Below are 27,762 nucleotides of genomic sequence, written 5' to 3'. Positions count from 1 at the left end.
CTACAGGACACCTCAGTCTTCTGCCCCAAGCTCCACTCGCTAATTGCTGCCTCCCAGCTTCTGGCCACGCCCCTTCTGCCCTCTGACCTCTGACCTCTGATCCTGACCAAGGATCTCTGCTCATTGTTGGCTTGTTGTTGGTTTGATTGCGTTTTGATTGCTTGTGTGTGACAGATTTTTGGTTTCCTGGTTTTTGACTTTCGCTTTGCCCGTTCTGTACCTTTGCCGTTGGTTTGATTGCCTTCTGGTTTTGATCTCTCGCTGTCCTCCTGACTACTTTCTGTGCCTCGCCCCTTTGGATGCTGTGTTTCGGCTTTTTGTGTCTCCTGTATGTTCGTGTCTGTTAGGTGCGTAGGGAGTGACTGCTGTTTTCTTTATGCGTTCGTGTGGTTCACAGTTGTTTTGGTGAGGGAGTCAGATTTAGTTTTGTCATTTTGTTTTCCTGTTTTCATTTCATTTAGAATTAGCTTAGTTTGGATTCGTTCGTTAGCACTGTTTTGTTTATTGTTTTGGCCGTGTCACTCCCGAAGTCTGTTACCCTATTGTTTGTAAAAGTGTTTGTGAATAAATATAAAAAAATACAAAAAAAGATCCCTTTGTTTCCCGTGTTCCCTGTTCCCATCTCCTGGTTGTCCCGTTTTCCCCTCTCCTTTCCCTTTACCTTTCTGTCGGTCCTCAACCCTAGACTGAGGATTGTAACAACTGTCTTAATAATACTAACTAACAAACTATATGTCATCGAAACTGAGCATTTTCCCGAACAATCCCGGCATCAATCACAATGATTCATCGATCCCGTATTATAAATCAATCACCACTATTAATCAGTCCTCACCATTCATCAGGTCTCAGACACAATTACTAAACAAAACAAAGTAAATAAATCTGAATTCACGTGTGATGATGCAGGGGGAGAATTCTAATTAATTCCCTACCTGCCTGAATGAAGGCCATTACTTACAGGTATAGAGAAGCCCCAAATTAATGTTAAAATGGTACATTTTACCAGTACCACCTGCGCTCCTAATCGAATGATGGATGAGAATAGATATACAAGCAGCCTGGTGTCATTCCTGCATGTTAAACTAAGTGCATCAGGAAGATCTCAGGCGCTGTACAGAGACTTCGACTGGCACTCTTCCATATTTTAAAGGCTTTGGGATGTTTACTGGCAGATTGTTTTTTTTATTTATTTTTAATTACAAAGAACAGGTAAAAATACTGAAATACATAGTCAGCAGAAGGATGTTAAATAACCTTAGCATAAGTGCAGTGCACCCATTTCCAGGTTATGCATTTACAAATTACAAGAAAACAGACAGAAACTGCATTTGGCGTACATATGCATTTGATCATTAAAACAGAAATAGTTCACGAAATTCAGGTTTTTGGTAGTGCTGCAGGCGGACGTACAGTAACCATTTCTACAGGGAACTGTAGCCAATGAGAAGGTGGGGGGGGCATGTACAGTAACCATTTCTACAGGGCACTGTAGCCAATGAGAAGGTGGGGGGGGCATGTACAGCAACTTTAAAAAGGATCAGTCTTAAGCATTCATCCCTGAATCACTGTCCCAAAGTCCTAAACTCTGACAGAGACATTTTCTGGGCTCCAGGGTCTGTTCCCTCCCGGTCTGGTTTCATCAGGTTTTCACCACTTCCAGTGATATTTAAGAGCGAATAATCCTTTTTAATCCATGTTCTTTTCTTCTTCTAGAATGCACTGAAAAAAAGACCTCCAAAGCATGCACGGTGGCTCAGTCCATCCAGAAATCCGAGATCCCTGTTTTAACGACTAGACAGCAGTACTTGGCACGTCCCTTTGTGTGGTTTATCCGTAAATTCATGAGCGAAGTTGGCCGGAACAGAGCCATCGGACCTGCACGTTTTCCGGTGCTCTCCATGCACCTATGTCCCAGGGCCATCAGTCCGAGCCCCCCCTGCACACGCAGTCGCATTCCTGGTGATGCTCCAGGGCAATGTCCATCAGCGATGTCTGATGTCCTCTCCCTCCCCCTCTGTACTTTATTAGGAGGACCTGTGAGGGAAGAAGCTCAGTTACAAAGGAAAAGCGACGATAAATCCATGTTAAGCCCAAACGGCACATTTCAAACGAATGGCTGTCGAGGACTCGGCTGGGCTGAAGTTCTGCTGAAAGACCAGTGACAGCTGTAAGCTGGACCAGAGCAGGAGCTACACCACATATTCCAAACAAAGCAAGAACCCAATAAGACAAGTATTTAAATCGGCAGAAAGTGCAACATTAAGAACATTCAGGGAATGTTTAAAAGTATCAGGCTAACAGAGGTATTCCTGCAAGATGGGTCTTGAGGAGTTGCTTGAAAGTGCAGAGGGAATCTGATGACTGGATGTAATTCGGCAGCTCATTCCGCCATTAGGGTTTACGGATTCCCCCGACTACCCCACGGACTGATGAAGGCCCCTGATCGCTGCCGAGACACGGCATCTAACCTCGTGGTACTTGCTGAGGACTTTGGTGGGCACGCACTGGCACTCGGAGCAGCGGTGTGAGCAGCAGGCACAGTTCCCGCCACAGCGTCGTGCCAACACGCAGCCGGGCCAGAAGATGGCGTCGGTCCGTCGTAGCTCCTCACGGAGGGAGATGGAGATGTTCCGCGGTGTACAGCTGTATACCCTCACCTCCTCCCTCATCTGGTTCATCAGGTCCATGACCCCTTGAGGGAGAAGCCAATGGGAGCATGAACATTTTTTTTTTATTAAAGTCATAAGCCACTTTGCATTTGTTTGCACGAAGGCCAGACATCAGTTTTCACTGCAAATTTTATTAGCATTTGACATTGTTTTAATGGCATTAAAATAACTATTATTCGGCACCCAGGTACCTTTGTGCAAATGTTTATGCTGCTTTTCTAAGACTCGACTTCAGGGGAAACAGTTTGACAGTACTTGAGCATCAGGCCCTAGGAAGGGTAACAATGGGGAAGGCGGAGGGTTCTGGAAGGGTAGTCAGGGCTGAGAGACAGCTCTGTTGTTATCTTCCTGGCAGTGAGGCAGTGGAATCTATGTGCTATTTTGTGCTGAGTGCTATTACTGCTATTCTGGTTTTAGTATAAATGCAAACAGACAGATAGGCAGGCACATAGACAGACAGACAGAGACAGAAGGAGACACAGACAGACAGACAAACAGACAGATAGACAGGCAGCCAGATACACAGACATACAGACAGACATTCAGAGAGACAGACAGACAGGCAGCCAGGAGACACAGACAGACATACAGATAAACAGACAGGCAGGCATACAGACAGACAGACATTCAGAGAGACAAACAGACAGATAGGCAGGCAGACAGACAGATGACAGCTAAGTGTTAGCGTTTTGACATGTGACATACACACTCAGGTACCTTTGGACTTCCTGGACAAGATGAAGGACTTCCCCTGCACCTGCCACGTCGGCTTGTACAGCTCCTCCATGTCCAACTGCCAGCGATCGGGTTCGAGGTATTTCATGACTTCCTCCACAGTGCTGAGACCAGCCACAACCTCGTCTAAGGCCTCCAAGCTCTGTGTGGCTGGCAGCGACAATCCAGGGAGTACCGCTTCCGGAATGTTCTGCATTTACAAGCACAGTTTCATGCTAACATGCATGCTAACGATTAGCTGCGTTTGATTCCATTGAAAGTATCAAGTTAAATGATGGAGAAGAAAACAAACACTGCTGTCAGAAACAGATGGAGAAATTTTGCAAACTAATTGGACAAAGGATCATTTGTGGAGACACGTAGAGTGTGTTTGTTTGTACATTTAAGTCTGACGTGCATCTACTGCTCTGCTCTGAATCATATTGAAGTAAGAATCCCGCAGGCAAAATCTTAAGAAGCAGTTTAAACAGTTAACATCGCAGTTTACACATCTAACCTTTAACAACCCTGATAATTTGGTGTTGATATTTTTCACCTGATACTTGAAAGCTCTCGGCAAAATATGCCTCAGAGACACCACACGCGATAAAGACTCTGCGGAAATGCTAATGGTGTTTATATAAAGGTACCGCTTTCCATCTCATGGGGTAATTCTGTAACTGGGAGCGACACATTCCTCTCAGGACAAAACTGCGGTGAGGCCTTTTAGCTTCAAATATAAACAGTTGGGAGCCTCGAAGTGAGACTGAGGCAGAAGGAGCTGGTTTGATTAAGGTTTAAGTGCATGGTAGCATTTTCAGTTAGCCTGACCTTTCCCAGGCAGAGCAGGCGCAGTCCACCGAGCTGACTAGATTAACATAGGACACTCTGTGCTAAGTCGCATGGACAAAAGTACCATTTAAGTTCCAGAATCACTGGAAATGTCTACGATTCTTGGCATAGATCAAGAAACAGCGAAAACAGCTTATTACACGATGTTATCTCAGTCTATCTCTCTGTTATCTTTGCCAAATTTTACGGCACTAAATATAACGATCATTAGCATGCAGTAGCTTGATGTGGTATAAACACTTTGATTCAGGTCCGGCTCATTCCTGGGGCCAAGCTTATAACTGGGTGGCCCCCCCCACCGCAGCCCCCCCCCGCCCCTTGGCCCACCCAACATTTCAAAGTTGGAGTCGGACCTACTTTCGTTCATCCTTAAGGGCTGTCAGGTCACCGCACGGCCGTGCCGGCGATCTCGTCCCGCCAGTCTCTGCCCTGCGACATTTCACCCTCTTTTCTCGCGAGACGTCTTTCATTTCATGCTGTTCGTCTCCTGCAGGCAGCACCGTGTGTTACCACACCGATTCTCTGTTCTTACCCCGCATTCGAGCTAATGATGCAGAGTACATTCTAAATTCCGACTTGGTGACAGGCTCCTACATGAGTCCGGCAGCCCCAACTCTGAACGTAACATTGGTCCTTCCAGAAAAGTCGGGCCGGCAAGACGAGCGCTGGTGTCCTTCGCTGGAGCCCCCGCCTCTGCCCGCGGCCGCCGTGGAAATGAAGGCTTTCGCAGCGCATGGGAAACTCCCGCCTATAAAAGTCTCCCAAGGTTGAAAACAGTGACTCTAGTCAAGGAAGCAGGTTTACGGCCTTCAGCATAGTTCATCTGGAGGCTTCGTGGTCTGACCTCAGCTTGTAGATAAAAAAAAAAAAAAACACAGAAGGCCTGAACTACTCAAGGGCCAAAATTATGTGACCAAAAACTGTAAAATACACCCGTAGCCAGCATGACCTCACAGCGCTGAATTACCACACCACTGGCCCAGCGAGACAAACAGCCTCGTTAAAAGGCAGGCTTATCGAGCTTGCAAATAAATCCCCAGTACGGATGGGTTGTTTTTACAAGCAAGCTGGCTGCAGGTTCCATTTTTCAAAGTGGGGGTATTTAACAAGGAGCCCCTTCCACAGTGAGGAACACCTGCGACCAGAATAATTACCAAAAAAGGCGGCGAGCGAATAAACCGCGCGGCTAACTCTTTAAATCTGGCAGTGTTTTTAAAAGCTAATTACCGCAGAATGCCGCATATCCGACAGGGCTCTCTGTAAGGAGCGACGGAGTGAAAGATTTAGAGGTTTGTGCGGAAGGTGGTGCTGTGGGAGGGTGGGCAGGGTTTGGCCGTGGAGGACAGCTTCTCGTTTCTCCTCCTGCATGGACACCAGGAGCGGACTGACAGGCCGAAGACCAGCCTGGTCTGTCGCTAACGCTACAACGGCACGCTAACGAGAAATGTCACAGTACCGTGACCAGAACACTTCCGAACCACATTTTCTTCTAGCTAAATGCAAAAATTGGTTTATATTTCCTGGATGGATACAGGGGGTCTAGAGCACCTCCACCGTCAGGCTGCATTATTTCCATTTATCGCGCTGCTATTGTTATCGCTATCTTTGTATATTAATTTTCTTTGTATTGCATATTTCCTTTCGAGCACAATACAGGAAGCAGGTGGGAAAAGCATTTCGCTCCACGTGCACGCTGCATGTTTGCGTACGTGAGGAATAAAGCCGGAAATCGGAAAACTTGCCGCTCGAAGCGCAGAAGTGTTTCTGCGAGGGACAGTGACTGAAGCCAGCAGCCTGGCAACACAGGAGCAGCTTAGCGACCAAAGGGCAGCCCCGTCCCGCAAATAGACCGCTGCTTTTATCCCTGTAGTTTTCCCACATTAACCGGTGCCTGTAATTGGCCAGGATGCTTGGCAGCACAATGGTTCTCAGTCACGGCTAAACCCAGAGCCGTATTCCCCGAGTCCGTGGGGGTTGGAGCCCGGGAGATAATTTTACTCAAGTTTCTGCTAAAGTCAAGCTTCCTTCTGTGAGACGTGTTTTAACAACCTTTCTGCCTCGCTTTGCCGTCTCCCAAGATCTCTTCCGGAAAAAATTACAGCCGGGATTATTTCTTTTTCCTTCCATGGAAGTGGTGAAGAGGAATTATTACTGTTTAAATATAAACAGCGGTTCCAGCTCTCAGCCCGCCGGTTAACCGCGCGGAAACGGAGAGCCGCCGTTTGCGCGGAATCCCAGGGAAGGGGGAATGCAAATGGAAGGCCGGAAGCGCTGGGAATCGGGGATCTCCGGAGAATTCTGTGGGTAAACATTGGCTGGCTGCCCTCAGACGAGTGCCTGATGGAGTGACTGCACCCCCCTCGTTGCGGGATCCCCAGCTGGTCTTTGCATTTTCATGCATATGAGTCGGGTGATTGTTTTTTCCACAGCCCTGCTGTTTGAGGGACTCAGGAAGAGGTGAATTTAGGGGCAGTGCTAATTTTACGTTCAGATTCTGCATCCCTGTCATATGCAGGTTGTTTGATCAAATCCCACATGTCTGGGGCCCGCTAGTGTTTGACCTGTACTCAAAGACCTGAAACGTCATTAGTCCTTGAACAGCCGAAAAACTCCTCCAGGTTCAAAACCAATTACTTTAAGACTTTTTGTCAATATGAAGAGTTATTGACCCGGTACGGACTGTGAGCGTGGGCTCTAGAATGTACCACATTAGGGATTGAGAGTAGGACCTGAAAGGCGAGGCAAGCTGCTGTTAAACCCATTACTTAGAGATGCACGACATATTGGTTAATGTATTGGTACTGGCTGATGTCCTGTTACGGCGGCAACCGGCGACCGGCGATGGCGAGAGGCGGGTCCCTTTACGGGGGCCGCGGTGCGAGCGACCGGCGATGGCGAGAGGCGGGTCCCGTTACGGGGGCCGCGGTGCGACCGACCGGCCATGGCGAGAGGCGGGTCCCGTTACGGGGGCCGCGGTGCGACCGACCGGCGATGGCGAGAGGCGGGTCCCGTTACGGGGGCCGCGGTGCGACCGACCGGCCATGGCGAGAGGCGGGTCCCGTTACGGGGGCCGCGGTGCGACCGACCGGCCATGGCGAGAGGCGGGTCCCGTTACGGGGGCCGCGGTGCGACCGACCGGCGACGGCGAGAGGCGGGTCCCGTTACGGGGGCCGCGGTGCGACCGACCGGCCATGGCGAGAGGCGGGTCCCGTTACGGGGGCCGCGGTGCGACCGACCGGCGATGGCGAGAGGCGGGTCCCGTTACGGGGGCCACGTGAGTGGCCGGTGATGGTGAAAGGCGGGTCCCGTTACGGGGGCCGCGGTGCGACCGACCGGCGATGGCGAGAGGCGGGTCCCGTTACGGGGGCCACATGACTGGCCGGTGATGGTGAAAGGCGGGTCCCGTTACGGGGGCCGCGGTGCGACCGACCGGCGATGGCGAGAGGCGGGTCCCGTTACGGGGGCCACGTGAGTGGCCGGTGATGGTGAAAGGCGGGTCCCGTTACGGGGGCCGCGGTGCGACCGACCGGCGATGGCGAGAGGCGGGTCCCGTTACGGGGGCCGCGGTGCGACCGACCGGCGATGGCGAGAGGCGGGTCCCGTTACGGGGGCCCCGGTGCGACCGACCGGCGACGGCGAGAGGCGGGTCCCGTTACGGGGGCCACGGTGCGACCGACCGGCGACGGCGAGAGGCGGGTCCCGTTACGGGGGCCACGGTGTGACCGACCGGCGATGGCGAGAGGCGGGTCCCGATACGGGGGCCACGGTGCGACCGACCGGCGACGGCGAGAGGCGGGTCCTGTTATGGGGGCCACATGACTGGCCGGTGATGGTGAAAGACCTGTCTAATAATAATTTATAATAATAATTTTCTGTACACTTACAAGCAACAATGACATTTTTGTCGCAGAAGTCTTTTTTTCAGCAGGAAAGGATACAATAGTCCTAAGCTTGAAAAGACCATCTCCTAACTATCTTCCTGTCTCTGGAGCTCCTGTCCGCAGATGTGTGACTGCTCGACCTTCTTCAACTCCCTCCCCCTCGGCCACCTGTTCAGTTTTCCATGTACACACATTCTTATGTGCCCTGAATCCTCTGAAATGTGAAAATCCACAGGAATCTCACACACAGCGAGCATAAATCGTGGCAGTATCACAAATCAAACAGTGTCATTGCAGTGTGTTTGTCCCGCGTGTCACATTAGACCGCGTGTGACAGGAGCCGCACATCGCGTTGCCATCGCGGTCCCTGGCAGCTGCGGGTGGAGCCTGACTGATGATTAATGTTCTGCTGGCTTCTCGCATGCTGGCTTCTCACCGAAGACGCTCACTTTCCATGCTGTGTTTCACGTGCTCGTGTAAATCTGGACAATTATTGTCAGTCTTTCAGATGGACCGAATAGTTAGAATCCCGCTTCGAGGGGTCTGCTGAGAGCCGTATTATTCATTGTCCTTGGTAATTAGAAGACCAATTAATTTTGAGTAATGATTAGTCAGATTGGGATATTACTGAAACACAAGCACTATTGAGATATATTGTACAAAAGGTATGGAGCTTGTGGAACCTGGTAAAGTATATAGCGAAGGAATTAATAAGAGAAACCATGGAGTCATATGACTAGTGACTCTGTTAGCTGTACTGGTGCATTGGCTGGCTACCCTTTGGGGCACTAACTGGCTGTCAGGTGTGTGTCTGTGTGTGTCTGTGTGAGTGTGAGTCTATGTGTGTCTGTGTGAGTGTGTGTGTGTGAGTCTGTGTGAGTGTGTGTGCGTCTGTGTGTGTCTGTGTGCGTCTGTGTGTGTCTGTGTGTGGGTGTCTGTGTGTGTCTGTGTGCGGCTGTGTGTGTGTGTCTGTGTGTGTGTGTGCCTGTGTGTGTGTGCCTGTGTGTGTGTGTGCCTGTGTGTGTGTGTCTGTGTGTGTGTGTGCACGCACACGAAGGTTCACTTCTCGTATCTTATTTTTTCAGTCCCGCATCTTGTTTGGTTGCTTGTGGTTAAGGTGAGGGCTGGGTGGGGTTAAGTTCGCCATTGTTGGGATTAGGGTTATACCCATAGAAGTGAATGGATGGTCCCCACAAAGATATGAATGCAGCTACTGTGCGAGTGTGTTTGCCTATTCGGCTTCTCCTGTTTTCGTTGCGGACATAAATAATCGATAAAGATGAGAATTACTGCCGTGAGCGAGGGTAGGGGCAGCTTGGCAAAGAGAAGAGGATGGCGAGACAGCCAGTCCCCCCCCCCTCCCCGGAGCTTCGTAAGGGGGCAGGGCTTGCATTGTGCCTCGCTGTGTGTGGCCATTGGCTGGGGGGGGGGGGGAGGCCCCCACAGGGACCCATTCTGTGTTCCCACCCCCTTAATCCTGCCTTTACTTCCACTTGGATTAATCAGCGATCGAGTCAGTTTGGGGTCACTGAGCTGATGTGCACAGCGAGTGCGGGCTGTTCACACCCAACTGCGGAGCCCCCCCCGGACACCCAGACACTTGTTCTCACCGCATGCAGCTCTGATCCGAATCAAACATCCATGCAGAAAGATCCAGAAAGTCAGACCCGAACCCCTCAGGAATTTTCACGGCAAAGTGTGGACATGTAAAGGAAGTAACCAAAAGGAAGTGACCAATAGGAAGTGACCAAAAGGAAGTGACCAATAGGAAGTGACCAATAGGAATTGACCAAAAGGAAATAGCCCAAAGTAAGTGACCAATAGGAAGTGACCAATAGGAATTGACCAAAAGGAAATAGCCCAAAGTAAGTGACCAATAGGAAGTGACCAAAAGGAAGTGAACCTTTGTTCTGCAAAAGGGAAATGATATTAAACGGTATATTTTTTGACGATGAAGCAGCTGTATCTGCTGTAATGTAATTCTTACCATTGAGACCAAGGAGTAGTAGATGCAGAATCCCGGTTCCGATGGAAAGTACTCATCTGATACGAAACGGATCCTAATCTGGTTCCCGCTGGACACTTGGTCTCCGGGTGCAGATTGTGATCCGCACCACCGGCCCAGAACAGCACCATCTGCAGGCTCTTCGATCTCTACAAAGTCGTACCTAAGATTATCCAAAAAAACAACAAAAAACGAATACTCCCTTAGAAACCCCCACCTCACGGTCCCCTCCGAAGTAAGTGCTCTCATCCCTCTGATAAACACCAATTTCTCCTTTTCTAAACAATGATTTACTTAAGTTTCCAAGGCAACAACCACATGATGAAAGCGTTTCATATTAGGTAGCATAAATGATCCCACGTAATTACCACACTTAGCAACAGTGGTCATAAAACAAACCGCGAGGGCACTGATATCCAGCATAATGGCCCATTAGTTCTGGTCCCGGCATTTTAATTAAGCAAACGGGTCTCTCATAATGAGAGCGCTATTTTTGGATGTTTAAATAAAAGGGCACGCGAAAGCATGTACACAGCCAGCGAGTAAACGGCAGCCTCACCAACGCTTCAGCGAAGGGCTGGAATTGTGCGCTTCGGACATGGATTCACGAGTCAGGCTGTTTTAATTGTTGGATCACAGTCACAATTTCCACAAAATCATACCAAACATCAAGGCGTAGCGATGCCCTTGTTTTGCTAGATTTCCTGGTAGCGATCACACCTGTCAGGTAAGTGGGCGCCATTCCGCTCCCTTTCAGCAGGTGGCAGTGTGCTGATGCTCTCAGCCTGGAATATTTCTCCTACACAACTTTCCGCATGGATCCTCTTGATAGCTTGGTGCCCCCCTCCCTCCCCCCCCCATCTGGGCCGTACGTGTTTCTCTGCTTGAGGATAGGCAGGTGGGCATGCGGGGGGGATGGAAAAAGACTGGGATCAGAGGCCACGCCCCTTGCTGCCTCCTTCGGGTCTGAGTGACAGATGGTCTTACATAAGCCCCCACAGTCTGTGAGCCTCTCTGCCTCTACCCCCCCCCCCCCCATTCACAACTTGTGCCGTCTTGAAAGCGGGTGCCCTTGCCAAACAGACTTCCTCCATTTAAAGGGGGACTCCTCAGTGCCCTCATTCATACGCGCGCGTAACGGGCTCCCATTACGGGGGGGCGCCGCTGCTGTGTTTCCTGAGGCCCACCCTGCCTGCAAAGGATGCAGGTCCATGGGGACCGCCTTGGGTTCGCTTGTCCGTGAGACGCGCTGGTTCGAGCTAAAATAGACAGATAAACGTAAACCGACGACGAACAGCAGGAGGCGCCAGTGTCACACTGTCAATGTGAGGCCAGAGTGGCCCTAACTCAGTCAACAGGCGAGCACTGAAACTAGCGTTAAATTTAGTCACTTAGCAAACCAAAAGCAATGCACAATCAAGGAAGCAGGGACAGCAGCCCTGGAGCAATTGAGGTTTAAGGGCCTGAACAATGAAACCTGTCTGCTGACCCTAGGATTCAAACCGACAACCTTCTGATCACCGGCACAGTATCCTAACTCACCGAATCACGCAACACCCTGCATCCACGTCGGACTGTCCGACGTCGGACAGCTCATGTCCTAGTAAACGTTTTTGTTTTTGCGAAAATAAGACTATGAAATAGGTGCAGTGGTCTGCCAGTGGGCCTGTGTGAGATGAATCCGCTCAGGAATTCTCATTGTCTTGCCAGTCATCCATGAACAAGCTTATGTATATTCAATGCATACTGCGGAGGGAAAGCAATCTGGCTAATGGCTTCATCTCGATGCTAAACCGTAACGCTGTGAACCGCAGTGTCTTCTGCGTGCGCACGGTCAACACAAACACATCAATCACCGGTTATTAGAAAGCATCCGATAGCGGAAGCCATTTCTGCAGCAGGTCTGCATTAAGCCAGGTGAAATCGTGCTTACTTGCACGTGCCGTCTTCTGGATCCTCGAGCCCGAACCTTTCGTCGAACTTCAGTCGGATCCGTACATCTTTATCGGGGGCTTCTAGCCTCCAAACTACAGCTCTGCCTCGTGGGTAAGAGTGCGGGAAATTCGGACTGTGGACGCTTCCATCGCCTGAGACGGTGAGGATCTTCTCATGCTGGGAATGTTCAACTCCTTTAGACAAAAACAGAGCAAAAGAAGAGCAAACTGTTTGAGCAGAAGGAGGAGAGGTGTGAGTGCAGAGCAGGCAGTGGTATTTTTCAAGTGCTGACATGTGGAGGGAAGACCGTTACTCAACACGCATGAACGTTCAGTACTTACGCAGACCTGCACTGTGTCCCGGGTTTTAGCTCAAATCACCGGCTTTCCCGAATGACAAAGAATCGGCACAATCCAGAGGGAACCGGCACTCTGGGAAGGACCTACGCCCGGAGCCAGAGTCTACAGGACTACAGAGTCGCCGTGACACCCTGTCGGGAAGCGACTCTGTACTATCGACGGGAGTTCCGCTTCTTGTCTTCTGTGCTCTATGGCGGTCCGCGGTCGAGCATTACTGAGCCTCCCTGCAGTATCCCCCAGGAGGCCTGGTGTCCGCGAACAGCAGGAAGTTTAAGAAGGCCGACTTTAGTAGGCTCTCCGAGGCGTGCAGGCCGACTTTAGTAGGCACTCCGAGGCGTGCAGGCCGACTTTAGTAGGCACTCCGAGGCGTGCAGGCACCCCCGCCAGCCGACGCTTTGCCAGCTACCCAGTCACATTCCGCCCACTGGCGTTTCCCGGCCCCGCTGCCCCCCCACCGGCAGCACTTGTCAGCCGGGTGTAATTGGGGGATGAGCAGAGTAACGGCTGATCCAGTGTAACAGCACAGTGCAGCCGCGCGGCGTCGTCTCTGCACTGCAGATTGCGGGATTTCACGGCCATGAAGAAAAACTAGCAGTCGCTACTGGAAACAGACTCCCTACAGCGCCACCTTCTGCCCACCCTCACCTGGTACCCCTGGACGTACTTGTGCTCTTTCTGTTTCTGGCACAGCAGCGCGAACATGGCTGTCGGGGCAGGGGGGGGTACCGGGGGGTGAAGCTGGCCTAGGGAACTAGTCACTGATGCGCTTAAACTGATCCTATTAAACTGAAAATGGCCCAGAACGGGAATGACAGCAGACGTGTAAACATCGATTTGCGGTTCTATTCCAGCGAGTATCATTTTTACCATGGGAGCTTCTTTATATTTGCCAAACTATTCCTGGTAGGGATGATGATTCACACTGAGAACACGTCAATCTGATCGAGATGCTTCTGGGCTCTGATTTAATCAAACTACCACAGTGCAAATCTTTAGCTCAGAACTCCTCCGAGAGCAAATATTGCGATACCAGATGGTTTTTCTATTTAATCTCTTTTTGTGTCCATGTCTTGCCTAAAATGTAGTGTTTCCCGCTGACGGCCAGCGTGCCCTAAAGGCCACAGAGACGCTCACACAGGGCGCCATGTGATTAGTTGCCGCAAAAGGGCAATTGAAAGAAAATCTGAATATTTCTGGTTGCATTCTGTGCCATTAGTTATTTACACTAGTTTTAATATTTCGGTACTCTTCTTGTGAAATAGGTGAGCTTGCTAATACATACAGCCATATACACAGTGCCACTGAAATGTTCTTAATATAAATGAGAAAGGTTGTTTTCTACTGCTGGTGGGGGAGGGGAGGCACGATGGATAGAATCTCGCCTGGGGCGTCTGAACAGTCAGGGCACTGCCCTCTAAAAGAGCTTTCTGGTTACCGGCCATTACTGCTACGAGGTCAACCATGGCAGACATCGCAGGAAGCAGAAATCGCTTTTTACTGATGGTTTATGAGGTGGACAATGAGGTGAGGACATTTAGAAAATCACATCCACTAACATTTTGTTGAGTGCAGGCTGTTTTTCTAGGTTATATAAGCTGGCTGTGTTTTTATTGCTCTCTCTTGCGCTCGCTGGAGAGTTACTTTCTGCTCCCACATGTTCCAACAGATCCTCTCACAAATCCTTTCGCCGATCCCGTCATCCTCTGATGTCTCCGTCTTCTCCTAGGTCTTTTCCTCCTCCGTCTGTCGGAAAACGCCACGGGCTCGCAGTCGCTTCACGGCATGAGCGGCAATGCTCTCAGCGCGACGGCATGGTCTACGTTACGGCCCGGGCACGGCAGAGGAAACGATACGATTCACATAATTAAAATGATTCATGTAATTATCCTCTTCAGACGTCCGGAAAATGGATCTGCAAGGTCCGACCGGCAGGGTTGGGGTCTAAACGACTGAGAAAGGGCCTCTATCTAAGGCCGTCGAACACAAATTTGCTTCTTTGAACATATAGACTCAAAATACGGCACTGAAATCCGATCTTGACGATGACACACTAAATAGTTTTGCTAATTATTTCAGTTAAATGTAAAAAAACACTTGCTGGTGGTTTTCATCAAATTCGGTCTGTAAAATAATGCACAAATAGATAAAATCATTATTCTCACCTGTTAATAAAACGCCTGCGTACTGTTGCGGTTATGGCAGTTCTCAGTATGACTCCCAGTGCGGGGGCTCTAAGCACCCGACCCCACCCCCTAAACTCCCCAACACGCCTGAATAAACTAAATTAGTAGTTCTTTCATTTGAACAAAAAACGAATAAGAAAAACAAAGAACATCACAAACGTAGCTACAACTTTTTAACGTCAAACAAAATTAAATGAATATTTCTCCTATTAGCTCTAGTTATTCCATGGCCCTTATGCTAACAATGATTTTGCATATATGTAGTTCTTGCCGAATTAATATTATACATATTTATTATTAATCACATTAGCATATTTGAAATATCACCGATGCATCATTCATCAGCATGTCTGCTTCGGCTGATGTGTGGGGCTTGAGGAATCGCGCAATACTTTGGCTTCTCCTCCTCGTGTTAATGCCGTGCCTCCCTCCTGCGGCGCGTCGCTTGGCACCACCTCACACCTCACACCTCACACCTCACACTGCCGTGTGTGACGGAAAATGCCCTTCAGACACATACTCAGCCACGGACTCAGCCACAAACGCGGACATCGACGTTTGAGGCGACAAAGCAGAAGTCATTTTCCCTCACAGCAGCGCTAAGTAGCTCACTCAGCGAATGTGTGTTTGTTTCATAAAGGAGAAAACTGATTATAGCGCTTGATTGTATTATAGCTTATTTTCATACTCGTGATGTGCAAAATACGAAACAAATAGCGTTCCGTAAACCGGGGATCAGGTAGCAGTCCTAAGTGGCCACTGAGGTTATGTTAGGTAGCTCACTGGAAGTTAGACTCATTTTCTAAACAGAACTGCAAGTGGATCAGCTGCTTCTGCATGCTTTTGTTTTTTTCAGTTTTTGTGCTCCTGACTGGTGCTGACTTGAAGTGCTCTCTCTCTCTCTCTCTCTTTCTCTATCTCTCTCCCTCGCTTGCTCGCTCATGAAGGCTCCCTATCCTGACTCATGGGAGTTTTACTAACACAAAAATGTTCGGAGGGCAGAATGACAAATGATTGGTTCTGAGAGATAACCAATCAGATTGTAGAGGAGGTGGGTCTGAGCAATTAGTGGATGTAGATCCAACCAATCGGATCTCTTGGTTGTGTTTCCTCTAGTTGCTTCTACAATCTGATTGCTTATCTCTCTGAACCAGTGTTTCTTTTTCTGCCCTCAGAATATCTTTGTGTAGTAAAGCTCCCATGAGCGCGTGATCGCATGAAGAAGGGGCTCCGATCAGCTCTACACCCGAGGACATGGCTGTCGGCAGTGGGACTGATCAACGTACAAAAACGCAGAATATTGCAGGGAGAAGATCAGCTAGAAGCAGGGAGATTTGTGGGCTGTCATTTGTCATGCAACTATCCATCAACCACGACCCAGAGTGCTAACAGAAAGCAGAACCGAAGTTTCTTTCCAGATAAACATGGCAAAAAACACAGTCTAGCATAGCGTAGAATATTAATTTCAATAACAATATTGAAACTTTAGCCATTTTTCGTTTAGGTGGGTGAGTTTTTGGTACTGTACTCTTCTGTTTTATGGCAGGCTGTTGGCATTTCCCGTGATATTACCTATGAAAGAAGCAGTATATTTTGCAGGGTCAGTAGCCTCAAGCCCGCCAGTCCCAGAGCAGGTCTGAGGAAGACGGGAAACCCTTATTCAGGTGGAAGTGTGATCGCGAGGCCACCAGCTGGGTTCAGACGCTCGCCCACAAAGCTGCGTCCCACAGCCTATCTGAGGCCTTAATCTTTCCATTACTAAAGCACACAGGATGGCAAACACACTCAGAGATGCAGCGCAAGGGGCACCGAACCTCAATTCTAATCACAGCTGGAATGCGTAGAAATGATTGTACAATTATTATTGCAAAAATCCCATGAAAATGTGTTTGAAACCTTAGTTATGTGGAAATGCACATAATGGATTATTTGCATACACGTAAGAATTATTATTATTATTTATTATGTTTTTGCCAAATTCTTATGCACTGCGTGTGTCTTTGCTGATGACTGTCCTCCACATATTTCAAATCACTTTTGAAGAATGGCTTTCATATGGTAAGTAGCCCTGACTACAGTTACAAAACCCAATGAGTGATTAAAGTTGCCGAAAACTTTGATGCTTTTGATGTCTGTACAATTGTTCCCGCATCTGTTCTTTATTAAATCTGGTAGTAGCTGCAGGTGCAATAAATTCCTGGCCCGCATTCAAATATTTATTGCTGGTGGGTTCACAGTCTCAAAATACTGGCTGTGCGTTTTCCATTAACACACACGCGGCCTGGCCACTTGAAATAGCTGAATGTTTATACGGTTAAATATTCTGAGCTTGACGCTTAAATCCCCTTTGACTGGGATTCAGATCGGATTTTGTAACGCTTTATGTAAAGCTCGGAATGACTGGATATGTGTATCTTTGTATTTTTTGCCCAAGAATATCTGTCAAACTTCTATGATTCTATCACTGCGTCCTTTTACTCTCTTCCATTTTTCCAGCATGAAGTTGTATGTTAGCAGTCTCTCTTAACGGGATTGAACCATTACCCAAATGTGCAGTTTACCCCCTATGCAATAAACCAATAAATAAATGGATGTTATTTGGCAGCTTCGGTGTTCAGTCCGTGTGCTCAGTGCTTCACACAAGAGGGAATTAGCAAAATAATTTATTCGTGGCTGGGAGCGTGTGGCTTAGAAAGTTCCGACACCGGCTGGTATAGTGATGTCAGAGTGATGTCAGAGTGACGTCAGAGTGATGTCAGCGTGACGTCAGAGTGATGTCACTGTTCATCTCTTAATCCACAATTGCGCCAGGGACCATCTAACTCTGTTTTCTTAACAAAGGGTGTTGCTTCAGATAGAAGCCTCTGCTAAGCAAATAAAACGTAAATCTAGCACAGGAGGAAACCGAAATGCTCATTTCAGCTAGAAGTGCGGTACGGGCAGGAATCCCGTGAGGTGACCGCGCTCGTGGTGAGAGCGGGACGACCGAAGTCACTGCTTTGGCCGGATCGGCTGCACCTTAACACCTTAACCTTGCTTTTCCCCTTGACATCGGCAAGGCGGTCTCCTCTGTAAACACGTCCTGCTGAAACTCATCGGAATGTCGCAGAGTTGGATGACCTCAATGGGCACTGCTGCCAAAAAGAAAACAGCCGTTCGACATGTGTACTTTAAACTGGCAGTTTTCCATTCTCAAGTATGCAAGCCGTACCCGAGCCGTAACCGAGCCGTACCCGAGCTGTAACCGAGCCGTACCCGAGCCGTACCCGAGCCGTAACCGAGCCGTAACCAAGCCCTACCCGAGCCGTAACCGAGCCCTACCCGAGCCGTAACCGAGCCGTAACCAAGCCCTACCCGAGCCGTAACCGAGCCCTACCCGAGCCGTAACCGAGCCCTACCCGAGCCGTAACCGAGCCGTAACCAAGCCCTACCCGAGCCCTACCCGAGCCGTAACCGAGCCGTAACCAAGCCCTACCCGAGCCCTACCCGAGCCCTACCCGAGCCGTAACCAAGCCCTACCCGAGCCGTAACCGAGCCCTACCCGAGCCATACCCGAGCCGTAACCAAGCCCTACCCGAGCCGTACCCGAGCCGTAACCAAGCCCTACCCGAGCCATACCCGAGTCGTAACCGAGCCGTACCCACGCTGACGTGGTCCTGCGTACTAACAGGACCGAAAGCGTGAGGAAAACCGAGCTGGTTGCATCACCACCAACTAATTGGTGGAAATGCACAGAGATACTGGTGTTCTGTGCATGGATTACCTGCAGGAAAATGCGTATAGTCTATATAATATTCATTATTAGTATAGTATTGCACATGGCGATGCATTCACAAATACTTGAAACTTGCAAATTGTCAACCTCCTACTTAAAAACAGTACAACCATGTTGGGACACTGTGTAAAATGTAAATAAAAACAGAATGTAATGATTTACAAATAATATAAACCCATATTTAATTGAAAAAGACAATGTATCAAATGTTAAAACAGAAATGTAATTGTTTTTTCACAAATATATGTTCAACTTGAATTTGATGCCAGCAATACTTCCCAAAAAAGTTTGGACAGGGGCAACAAAAGACTGGAAAACTTATGTGATGCTAAAACAAAACACCTGCTTGAGTATCTCACAATTAAGTTAATTGGCAGCAGGTCAGATGATTGGGTATAAAAAGAGCTGGCCAGGGAGGGAGTCTCTGTGCAGGAAGATGGGGCTGAGAGTCACCACAGAATTACTCTGTGAATTAGTTATGAGATATTCAACCCGATATGTCAACATTTGATATGTTGTCTTTGTTCTGTTTTCAGTTAAATATGGGATTATATTATTTGTAAATCATCGCGTTCTGTTTTAATTTACATCATACACAGCGTTCCAGCTTTTTTTGGAACCCGGCCTGACAGCTAAATGGAATGGACCTGTAAAGCAAATTTACCCAAGCAAATGTTAATTCTGCTAGCGTTTGACGCTAACATTGTTCTGCCGGACGTGCAAAGCGGAAATTAGCACACAGTAAGTCATGATGCACATTGTCTGAACAGTACAGAAAGCAGGTCTTCGGTTTTACGTCACTGTCGCGCTCCAAACCTGACATGGTCTTTACCGGGCCGACCTGCAGTGGAAAACCGAAGCGAGTAGGAACCACGTCATAACTGGCCTGTCCTCACGGTTCGGTTCGGTTCCCGTATGCCAGTGGAAAACCGCCATTAGTGCATTAATGGGCTGTTGTGTGGAGCTCAGCTACAGCCTACTTTTATGTTTTGAAATACAATAAAATAGCATTTAAACTCTTTGGATCTACCTCTTGTACCCTTCATATATAGATAACACAGTAGATAATGTATTAATATACTACCAATTAGCCTTGTATGCACATATCTATATGCAAAGCAGATATGCATAATCTGTTTTCACACTCTGGTTATCCTTACTTGAAACCGAAGGTTCTTGCACTTAGAGAATCAGCTTAATTCCTGATTTGGAGAATTATACTGGTGTTGGTCCCCGGAGAGTGCACTGACTTAATGAAGAGGCAGGAGCAGCGCACTGGCAGCCCCTGAACACCATGTTCAGGTTCCTGGCTTATTACTTAAGCAGGCCTCTTAACATAGTTCTCCTTCCCTTGATAGGAATCCTGAGCTATCAAAAGGCTTTTTCACCTTCGACTCCATGACTCGGGCTCCACTTCACTTCTGAAGCCAGTAAAAATGTCTTTTTTTCCCGTATTCAAGGCCCTTATAAGGGTTAAGTCATAAGTCAAGTGTTATACTTCGAAAACCACAGTAACATAAACAATAAATGGACTTAATATTCCTCCAGAGCTTCTTACATTAAGCCCAGGCATCAGCTCTCCGTAACCTGAAGCAGTCAGAGGAAGCTTTATTAAACGCGGTCAAGGTTCAGCTTTTCAAAATCCAGAAATGACACAGTAACTAACGTCCCTGACTGCAAACTTTGTATCTTAGCAACCAGACCTCATGCAGAATGACGCATTCTTCTTGGGTCAATGGGATAATTTTGTTTTTTTACATGGAAGACAAGCTCATGTTACAAAGTCAGACTTGAGGGTCCCGTTAGACCTATTGATGTCAGGAATGGACGAGGGTATTAACTAATTATGCATCATTGAGTGCTTAGCACGACACAACGGCGTAACGTCTGCATTTAAGGTGTGTGCAGCCAGTTATTGACACGGTTACTTCAGAATGAACTCTGGCCTCACGCTGCACAGTCGATCAGCTCATCCATCATCCAGATACCAGTCAAAGCTACGCCGCAGAAAGCAGTGACAGCACGTAGGAAACAACACATGATATAGTACGTGTTTAAGTTCTTAACTTACTTTGACTACAGTTACATCTGCATAAAATTTCTAAAGAGATGAAGATGTTGCAAGTTGAAAAATATCCAACTATTCAGGCCGAGAATCAGGCCACCCACTGAAGAGAAGTCTCCCAAGTGCACATTTAAAATAAAAAAAAAAACACTGCTGATCTAATCCTGCATGATTAAAGCGCCGCCGTTTTATGTTACTGGTGAAGGGTTCGGGGCTGAAAAGCAGGTCAAGGCGGCTGATACCCGGCAAGAATCCGACATGCTCACATCACGCAGACAGACGTCGAAACATGCAAAACGCAAATCGGGTGTTAAGCAAAAATCATTAGGAAGTCTGTGCTGACTGGAAGCTGCACAAACATCTCGCCGGAGCTCTTCTCAATTGCAGGAAGTTAGATGCAAACAAAAGCCATGCGTCTGTATTCCCGCTCAGGATCGCATTATTTAAAAATCCCGTCCTCTCCATTTCCTTGAAATGTATGACTTCCTCTGTTTCCTTCAGGAAGGGTCACATGACTTCCTGTTTCAGTCAGACAGTGGTCTGCAGTGAAACGTATTACGAAACCACCAGACGCATCAAAGCTCAGTTTAACATTCATTTACTGGTGAAAAGGCACAAAATCCAGGGCTGGGTACAAACCTCGGCTGCGAGTTTATGGTTTCATGCGATTTCAGTACAGAATGTTTTGAAATTATTTCAACTGCAAACACTCTTGGGAGCAACTGTAAACCGAAAGCGATGCATCAATCGACGTGTCTGAATAACAAAGACTGAGATGCTTATTTGCACATTGTAAAAACATGTTAAATTTTAAAATCAAAATCATAACAATAATCCACCCCATAATGCATCCATCTATTTTGCATGCCCACTTGTCCTGTGAACTGAATCCTGAGTTCTCTCCCACCGAATATGTTCGCTTATCCACTATGGTCTCCTATAGCCTTAGTTATTTCTTGCCTGTCTGAGTTTACTGACAGAAGCACCTACAAGTCCTTCATCATCTCTTGGCTTCTCTTTCACAAAACATGAAAAGCTAATAATCGGCTAACATAAACAAATGAATAGAATCCCATCTCTGTACAGGGGCCTTGGCTGAACTGCACAGTGACGTTATGAATTCACACTCGCAGATTGTTTCCTGGTGAACACTGCATTTGTCAGCGCTTTTCAACCGACTTCTGAGTGGGTGGTCGAAGGACCGAACTGAAGGGATTTTTATAAACTTTTCTTCGCTCTTGATGTGAACCGGAATGGCTTCTTTTGGTTGGTTAACCCCAAACACTGACCCAGTGACAGCATGTGGGGCGGGTGACACTCTAAAGAGCAATGAGTATGAGGAAGATAAACGACTTTGGGACATTGTGAAATACACCCTTTAATGGAGCTCAAGGAGCAGCCAGTGAACGTCAGTGACAACGACGCGATAGAAACGAAGACAGTGTTTCGTTCATACCCCCCGCCTCCAGTTTGAGGCCTACATCATACCATTACCTGCACTGTGTGGCATGTCTGTTTTCACTTGCACTGATTTATCTCCTTATATAATGCAGATGTAATGGGAATCGTGTGACAAAACCAGGCTGTCACCCGCACTGGCAGGGGTGTCACTGGACAGGCGCAGTGGCAGGACGAGCGGCTCCCTCGCCTTTAAAACATGCTGACTCCGCAGCTTGGCGTTAACGTCAAATTTCAGTCCCCAGAAATGAATCTGCCTGAGAACTTCGGAACATTCCCAGGTGCTGCACGTAGCTTTTGGTTGCTTTCGTTTTAGATTCCTCTTTCTAGATTTGATCTCTGTTTTTAACTAATTGCAAAAATCAAACAAAGGGTCATATTAGCCACAAACACATCTCAAATCACTGAAGTGCGTAGAGTTTGCATAGTATTCGTATCACACCGACGAGCCAGAACATTATGACGTGAAACTATTCATGTTGACTGTCTCGTAAAAACAATGTGAGTCGAGGTCTGGGATATATTAGATGGTAAGCTAACATTCGGTACTCGTAGTCAGCACGCTGAAAGCAGGAGAAATGGGTAGGGATGAAGATCTGAGTGACTTTCATAAGGCCCAAATCATTACGGCTAGATGACTGGGTCAGAACCTCACTGACACAGAAGGGTTACTGTGGCAGAAACAGCAGAAAATTTTTGTCCATTTCTGCAGAGACAGTGAACAATATTCGATTCACATGGGCTGGTCACATGGGCTGGTCACATGATGTTTTGGCTCCTCAGTGTGTACAATCACTTGCAGGTTCTTTGGCTTTATTTTGTACATCATAATGCTGTATGGTTACCTCTAAACTTAAACATTCAAGGTTTTCGCTCTGAAACAGCATTTCCCAAAGTGCCGAGTGTGTGAGAGCTTAGTAATTAATGAGAGATTCTCATCCTTAAAATCCAATTAAAATACAAGTCTCTTTAAAATTCCGATAACAGGGATCCTGTGAACCTGTAGCTTTAAACAGCCGTGGAAAACGAGCTTTATGGTAGTGAAACAAACCCGCGTCCAAGTCTCCTGCACTTCTCTGAAAGAGCTGGACAAATGGGGAGGCAAGATCGATTTGGTTTTGTCAATTAAACCTCATTAGCCAGCAGGTCTGCCGGGCTATTTAATGCAGCCATCCATTTGGGGTAATTAGCAGCAGCTGAACAGATGTTCACTTCAGTAAAAAAATACAAATAACAGGTACAAGTCTAGGGGGATCGAGCCCAACTAGCAGCACCCCGTCTGCAGAGCTGACTACCATTCTGCCGCATTATTAGATATAAATGCTGCTCGTTGTGGTTTCTAGTGTCCCCTTTAACTCCGCCTTCCCCTTTAACGCCGCCTTCCCCTTTAACTCCGCCTTCCCCTTTAACGCCCTAATACTCATTCTCTGCCACCCCCCAAGCCTCATTTCCCACAGAAGATGCGATGCTGCCAGTGTCCGTCTGTGCGCAAGTAATAAATTAGTTCCTGGCCGACAAGCTCCCTAGGTTTCGGCGTAACCCTGACCTACTTCATATTCTCACCACGGCAATTTTATACATGCAAAATGAATTTCGCAGCATAGGACCGGACCGCTGTCTGGTCACTCACTGACATTCACATGGTCATACTCGACTCTCAAGAAGGCTATCGGCTGGATTGGAAGATCAGTTAGGCGTTCAACTAACTGAATGTGGCTGATGGTTCATGACTCAGTGAAACATTTCGGCGCTCCCCACCGTACGCCTGACAACAAAGCACTTCACTGCAGTCCTACAGTGGGTCCACATGCAAATATCCATTATAGGACTCGTTTAAAAACATTTTCGGAGATTCCAGTGGTTTGTGGAGGCTCTGGATTCTCGTCACTAACAAAAGAATTCCAGAAAGGTAGCGAACGACAAAATGAAAGAAATGTGTAAAACACAGTATAATTACAGCATCTTATTGTCTGCGTGCACAGTGACATGATGACCAGTAGATACCAGCAGGAAGACAAGCTTCTCAGTCAGCAGCTGCTAACTCAGCCAGACCTACCCTCAGTCCTTCAACGAATGTAGCATATTTTAATAATCCCATTCATTTCATTTCTCATTGACACCTACATTCAAGGGGCAAAGATAATACTTCAATCGACACGTGAAACGAGGCAAAGTCAGTCGATCGAACCTCTGCCATCATTTTAAGAGAGAGAACACAATCTTATCTCTGGTTAACGTCATGCCCAAGCTACCTCAGTGGGTTAGGCCTCTGTACCTGTTCTCGGAAGGTTGCTGGTTCGAATCCCATCCGCAGCAGTCACATGTCCACTGGGCCCTTAAGCAAGGCCCTTAACCCCCCCGAAATGCTCCAGAGATGCCATATAAACAGCCGACCCTGTGCTCAGACCCCAAGCTTCACTCTCCATGTGTGTGTCATGGACAAGAACATAAGATATGTGAAAGCTAAAGGATTCCAGTGTAGCTGTACTGGTGCAAACGGCAAATAGAACATCATTGCATTTCTGAGGACCAGCGCCCCTGCTGGCGGGAGTGAGTACTACAGGACACCAATGCCTCGCCGTCGGAGTGTGGCCTGTCCCGAAAGCAGCTGGCTTCATGCCCTCATGATGCGTGGGCTTTTCACGGTCCAGCACAAGACTAATTCATTTTCCATACTCATTGCTTGTCTGATAACATCATCCTTAAAAAGTTTACAAAACCGCTGCTGTTCCTACACTCATTTCCTCTTAGTAAATTTGAAAGGAAAATAATGTCAGACATACAGATTTCTGTAGGAAAACCATCCAAAAAAAGTTTTTTTTTTTTTTTTTTAACTCGGCTCTTACTGCTGGGACCCATGCAGTCTGGGCCCGACTCTGCGTCCATATAAGGACCCCGTGACTCTGTCCCATCTGGCTGCAGGACCAGACTCTCATCTTTGACTCCTTCCCCTTCGTCACTCAGATGCCATTGGACGTCGTCATTCACACGAAACATTTCTAAGTGCTTCAGTACTTCTGTTATGTTCTATTATTATTATTATTATTATTATTATTATTATTTGTATTGGATGTCTGCCAAATTCTGCATTAATCTCCAGTTTTTCCTCTGCCTCACTGTGTAGCTTCATACTTTAAGTAAAGCTATACGTTATTTATTTATGAAATCAGACATGTATTTTACGTAGGTGTTCTGCTCGGCGTATGTAACATTTAGCTGCACGTCAGTGTTCAGCCGCAGCTTAGATATAAAACATTGACATTTTACTCCAGTCACAAGGCTTCAGACTGTAATCAACATAAAAATCAAAACATACGGCCACCGGTGACGAGACCTGAAGGTGGCAGGTTCTTCTTACGTTAGCGCTGCCCACGTTATACCTTAATGTCGATGTCAGAGCTGATCTTGGCAAGCTCAACATAAAACGGTTTGCAAAGATCCAGACATTTACAGTTCAGGATTCATGAAGAAATATAGTCACTGCATGAAATACATGAACCATTATGACTGATTGATGAGCGAACATGGGATGCATACGTAACTAACACTTTCTGGTTACTTAACACATTACGTGAGATTGTTATATTATTTGTGACGTTTGAAGTACCGTGTTAATGAAAATTCATTCATAGAATACTGACTATGTGACATGTCGACTGCGCTACGAGGCAGGCAAAGAGATGCATCCTTACCATTATCAAAATATTAAATTACTCGTATCTTTGGTGGGCTGGGGGTTAGGGTCCTCTACCCGCCCCTCCCCCACTCTCAGATGTATGTGAACTCCCCCGACCCTGGCAGCTTAAAGTCACGTCCCGTGACGTCAGAGATGGAGGTAAGGGACGGTCGCGGTCAGGCACCCTAAGCGGATCGTCATTCCATCAGCGCACTGCCATGACCGGCATTTCCTTCGTATGAGAAAGGGCTCAGTAACTATATCGATTTTTACTCTCATTAAAAGAGAAGGAAGAAAATGCACGTTCTGATTTTCTGCAGTAAATAAGGTCAATCTGAGAATGTACGTGTGCATTGCTGGCGATGCTGTAGCCTGTTTTAATGGCGCTGTTTATTTTCCAGCATGCTCATTAAGTGGCCGTGTTCACCGCACAGCGTCTGCTAATAAACATTCAGCAGGCAAAAATTTCCAAGCAAGCATTATGTGCTCATTGTCTGGAAACCTGGCCGGTTTAGTTGTTCAGGAAGCAGGGATATTAACACGTGTCCTACTTGAATATGATCCCAGTGTCTTGGTGGTGTGTTGTCAGATACTGGAAATGGTATAAAGAAGAGATCCAGTAACATTCGTGATATGAAACACGATCTCTGGTTCACGATCTGTGGCTTAGTGCGTTTAATTCATTTCCACGCAACACCTCTGCTTGTGTTGTATTGTTATTGTTATATATAGACCGCTTGGAAAAACACATAAAAGACCCGTACTTATGGGATATGACACACTACAGACCCAGGATTAATTATTAGCCTGCATAAAGAGGCATGTAGCGTAAACTTAAACCAAGTTCTCATTGTCAACACATGATTCATCAATAGTGTAAATAACAACACCTCACAGTAATACACAGAATCCCGCCTGAGATATAATCTGGATTATTTATATGACTTGTCCACGAATATACTTGATGCTGCATCTCTACTCACACAACGTTTATTCACGGTTATTGTCACATCATTTTATACGTTAATATAAATGGCACGTTGAAAGTCGAGTCGACTGTCTCTAAGTAAGAAAATTACACAGAGCTGACCGGGCAGTTTGGCGTGGAGCCTTTTATGGTCATAAAGAAATAATTTCTCTGGGGAACTCGGTAAGATTTAGTTGTTTCCCCTATGTGCACCACTATAAATGAAGGTTTTCTCATTACTGCACACGAGATTTCAGCTTTTAATTACGTTTAAAACAAAAACTTTAAGGCAAAGTTGGGAGATGGCAGCTATGTGACAACTTTACCGCCCCTTTACATTAAGGGGAAACCCGTAGAGATGCGGCACCGGCATCGGAAAGTCCGTCTCACCGTTCGGCTCCTTCACACCGCTGTGCTGAAGCTTGCCGCTGAAGCTGGACTCAGCTTCCGATCCATGCTGCGGGCTAGAAGATATCAGGAGGAATAACAATGACAGGATCATTTGGCTTTGTGGTGAGCGGCAAATCCGAGGCACTTGGAGACTCTGGGTCCGCGTTTTATTTCACCATGCGAGGTGATCTCGCCTGGAGCGCATTTGCACACAACACACGCAGGGTGGTATCCGCATAATCCCATGCAAAAGGTCCGTCCCGGGAAAAGTCACCAGAAAGTCTTCCAGTTACCTCCCGTGATACTGTATCCAGTGCAATGCAGCCGCTGGATTGGGACTGATAGGCTGCAGCCGACACCTGTTGAATTCATGGAGACTAAACACAGAATACGAAACAGCAGTTAAATGCAGTTTAAAAGCAAAAATCTGTTGATCAGATGGAAGAGTCAAAGAGGGTCAATCGTCTTGCGCATTTACAGTAAAAGATCAGAAACCCCCGCGTACAAACATGTAAATCTGCGGTCACTGGTCGTTTCCCGTAACTTCTCCCACTGAGATTGTCTCAATCCCGAGATTTAAGTGCTTTCAAAAGTCCGCCATTGAGAGCGAAAGTAAGAGCTGCGTGGAGACTCGGGAAAAGTGAGTCGCGATGCCGTGCGGAGGTGCAGCTCCATTCAGACTCCGCTGACTCCGGCCGGATTTGCGGTGCTGGAGACACGACAGGTGCTGCCGATAAAGTCAAACTTAAGATCCCAAGGAAACTCCCTGGAGGCGGGTTAACCATTAAGACGCGGCCTTTCCTCCATCTCGCTTTATAGAGGCTGTAGTG

General features: G+C 47.5%; 1 protein-coding gene across 1 annotated transcript; it reads right to left on the bottom strand.

Moving 5' to 3' along the window:
* Positions 1-1,176: 1,176 nt before the first annotated feature.
* Positions 1,177-27,762, bottom strand: LOC125705058 (platelet-derived growth factor C-like). Its single transcript, XM_048971383.1, has 6 exons — positions 26,933-27,762; positions 12,058-12,253; positions 10,107-10,287; positions 3,390-3,597; positions 2,472-2,695; positions 1,177-2,037 (listed from the first exon to the last, which is right to left on the bottom strand). The coding sequence occupies exons 1-6, from the start codon at positions 27,042-27,044 to the stop codon at positions 1,924-1,926; spliced, it is 1,035 nt and encodes a 344-aa protein (XP_048827340.1). The 5' UTR covers positions 27,045-27,762; the 3' UTR covers positions 1,177-1,923.

Source organism: Brienomyrus brachyistius, chromosome 12 (assembly GCF_023856365.1).
Source record: "Brienomyrus brachyistius isolate T26 chromosome 12, BBRACH_0.4, whole genome shotgun sequence".
In the NCBI taxonomy this organism is placed as follows: domain Eukaryota; kingdom Metazoa; phylum Chordata; class Actinopteri; order Osteoglossiformes; family Mormyridae; genus Brienomyrus; species Brienomyrus brachyistius.
This window is presented reverse-complemented; position numbering and strand designations above follow the sequence as displayed.

Coding starts and splice junctions, on each gene's coding strand:
- LOC125705058 (XM_048971383.1), bottom strand. CDS start 27,044: ATGATCCTGTCATTGTTATTCCTCCTGATATCTTCTAGCCCGCAGCAT. Junction 12,254..26,932: donor CGGTGTGAAGGAGCCGAACG/GTGAGACGGACT, acceptor TTTTGTCTAAAG/GAGTTGAACATTCCCAGCAT. Junction 2,696..3,389: donor CTTGTCCAGGAAGTCCAAAG/GTACCTGAGTGT, acceptor TTCTCCCTCAAG/GGGTCATGGACCTGATGAAC.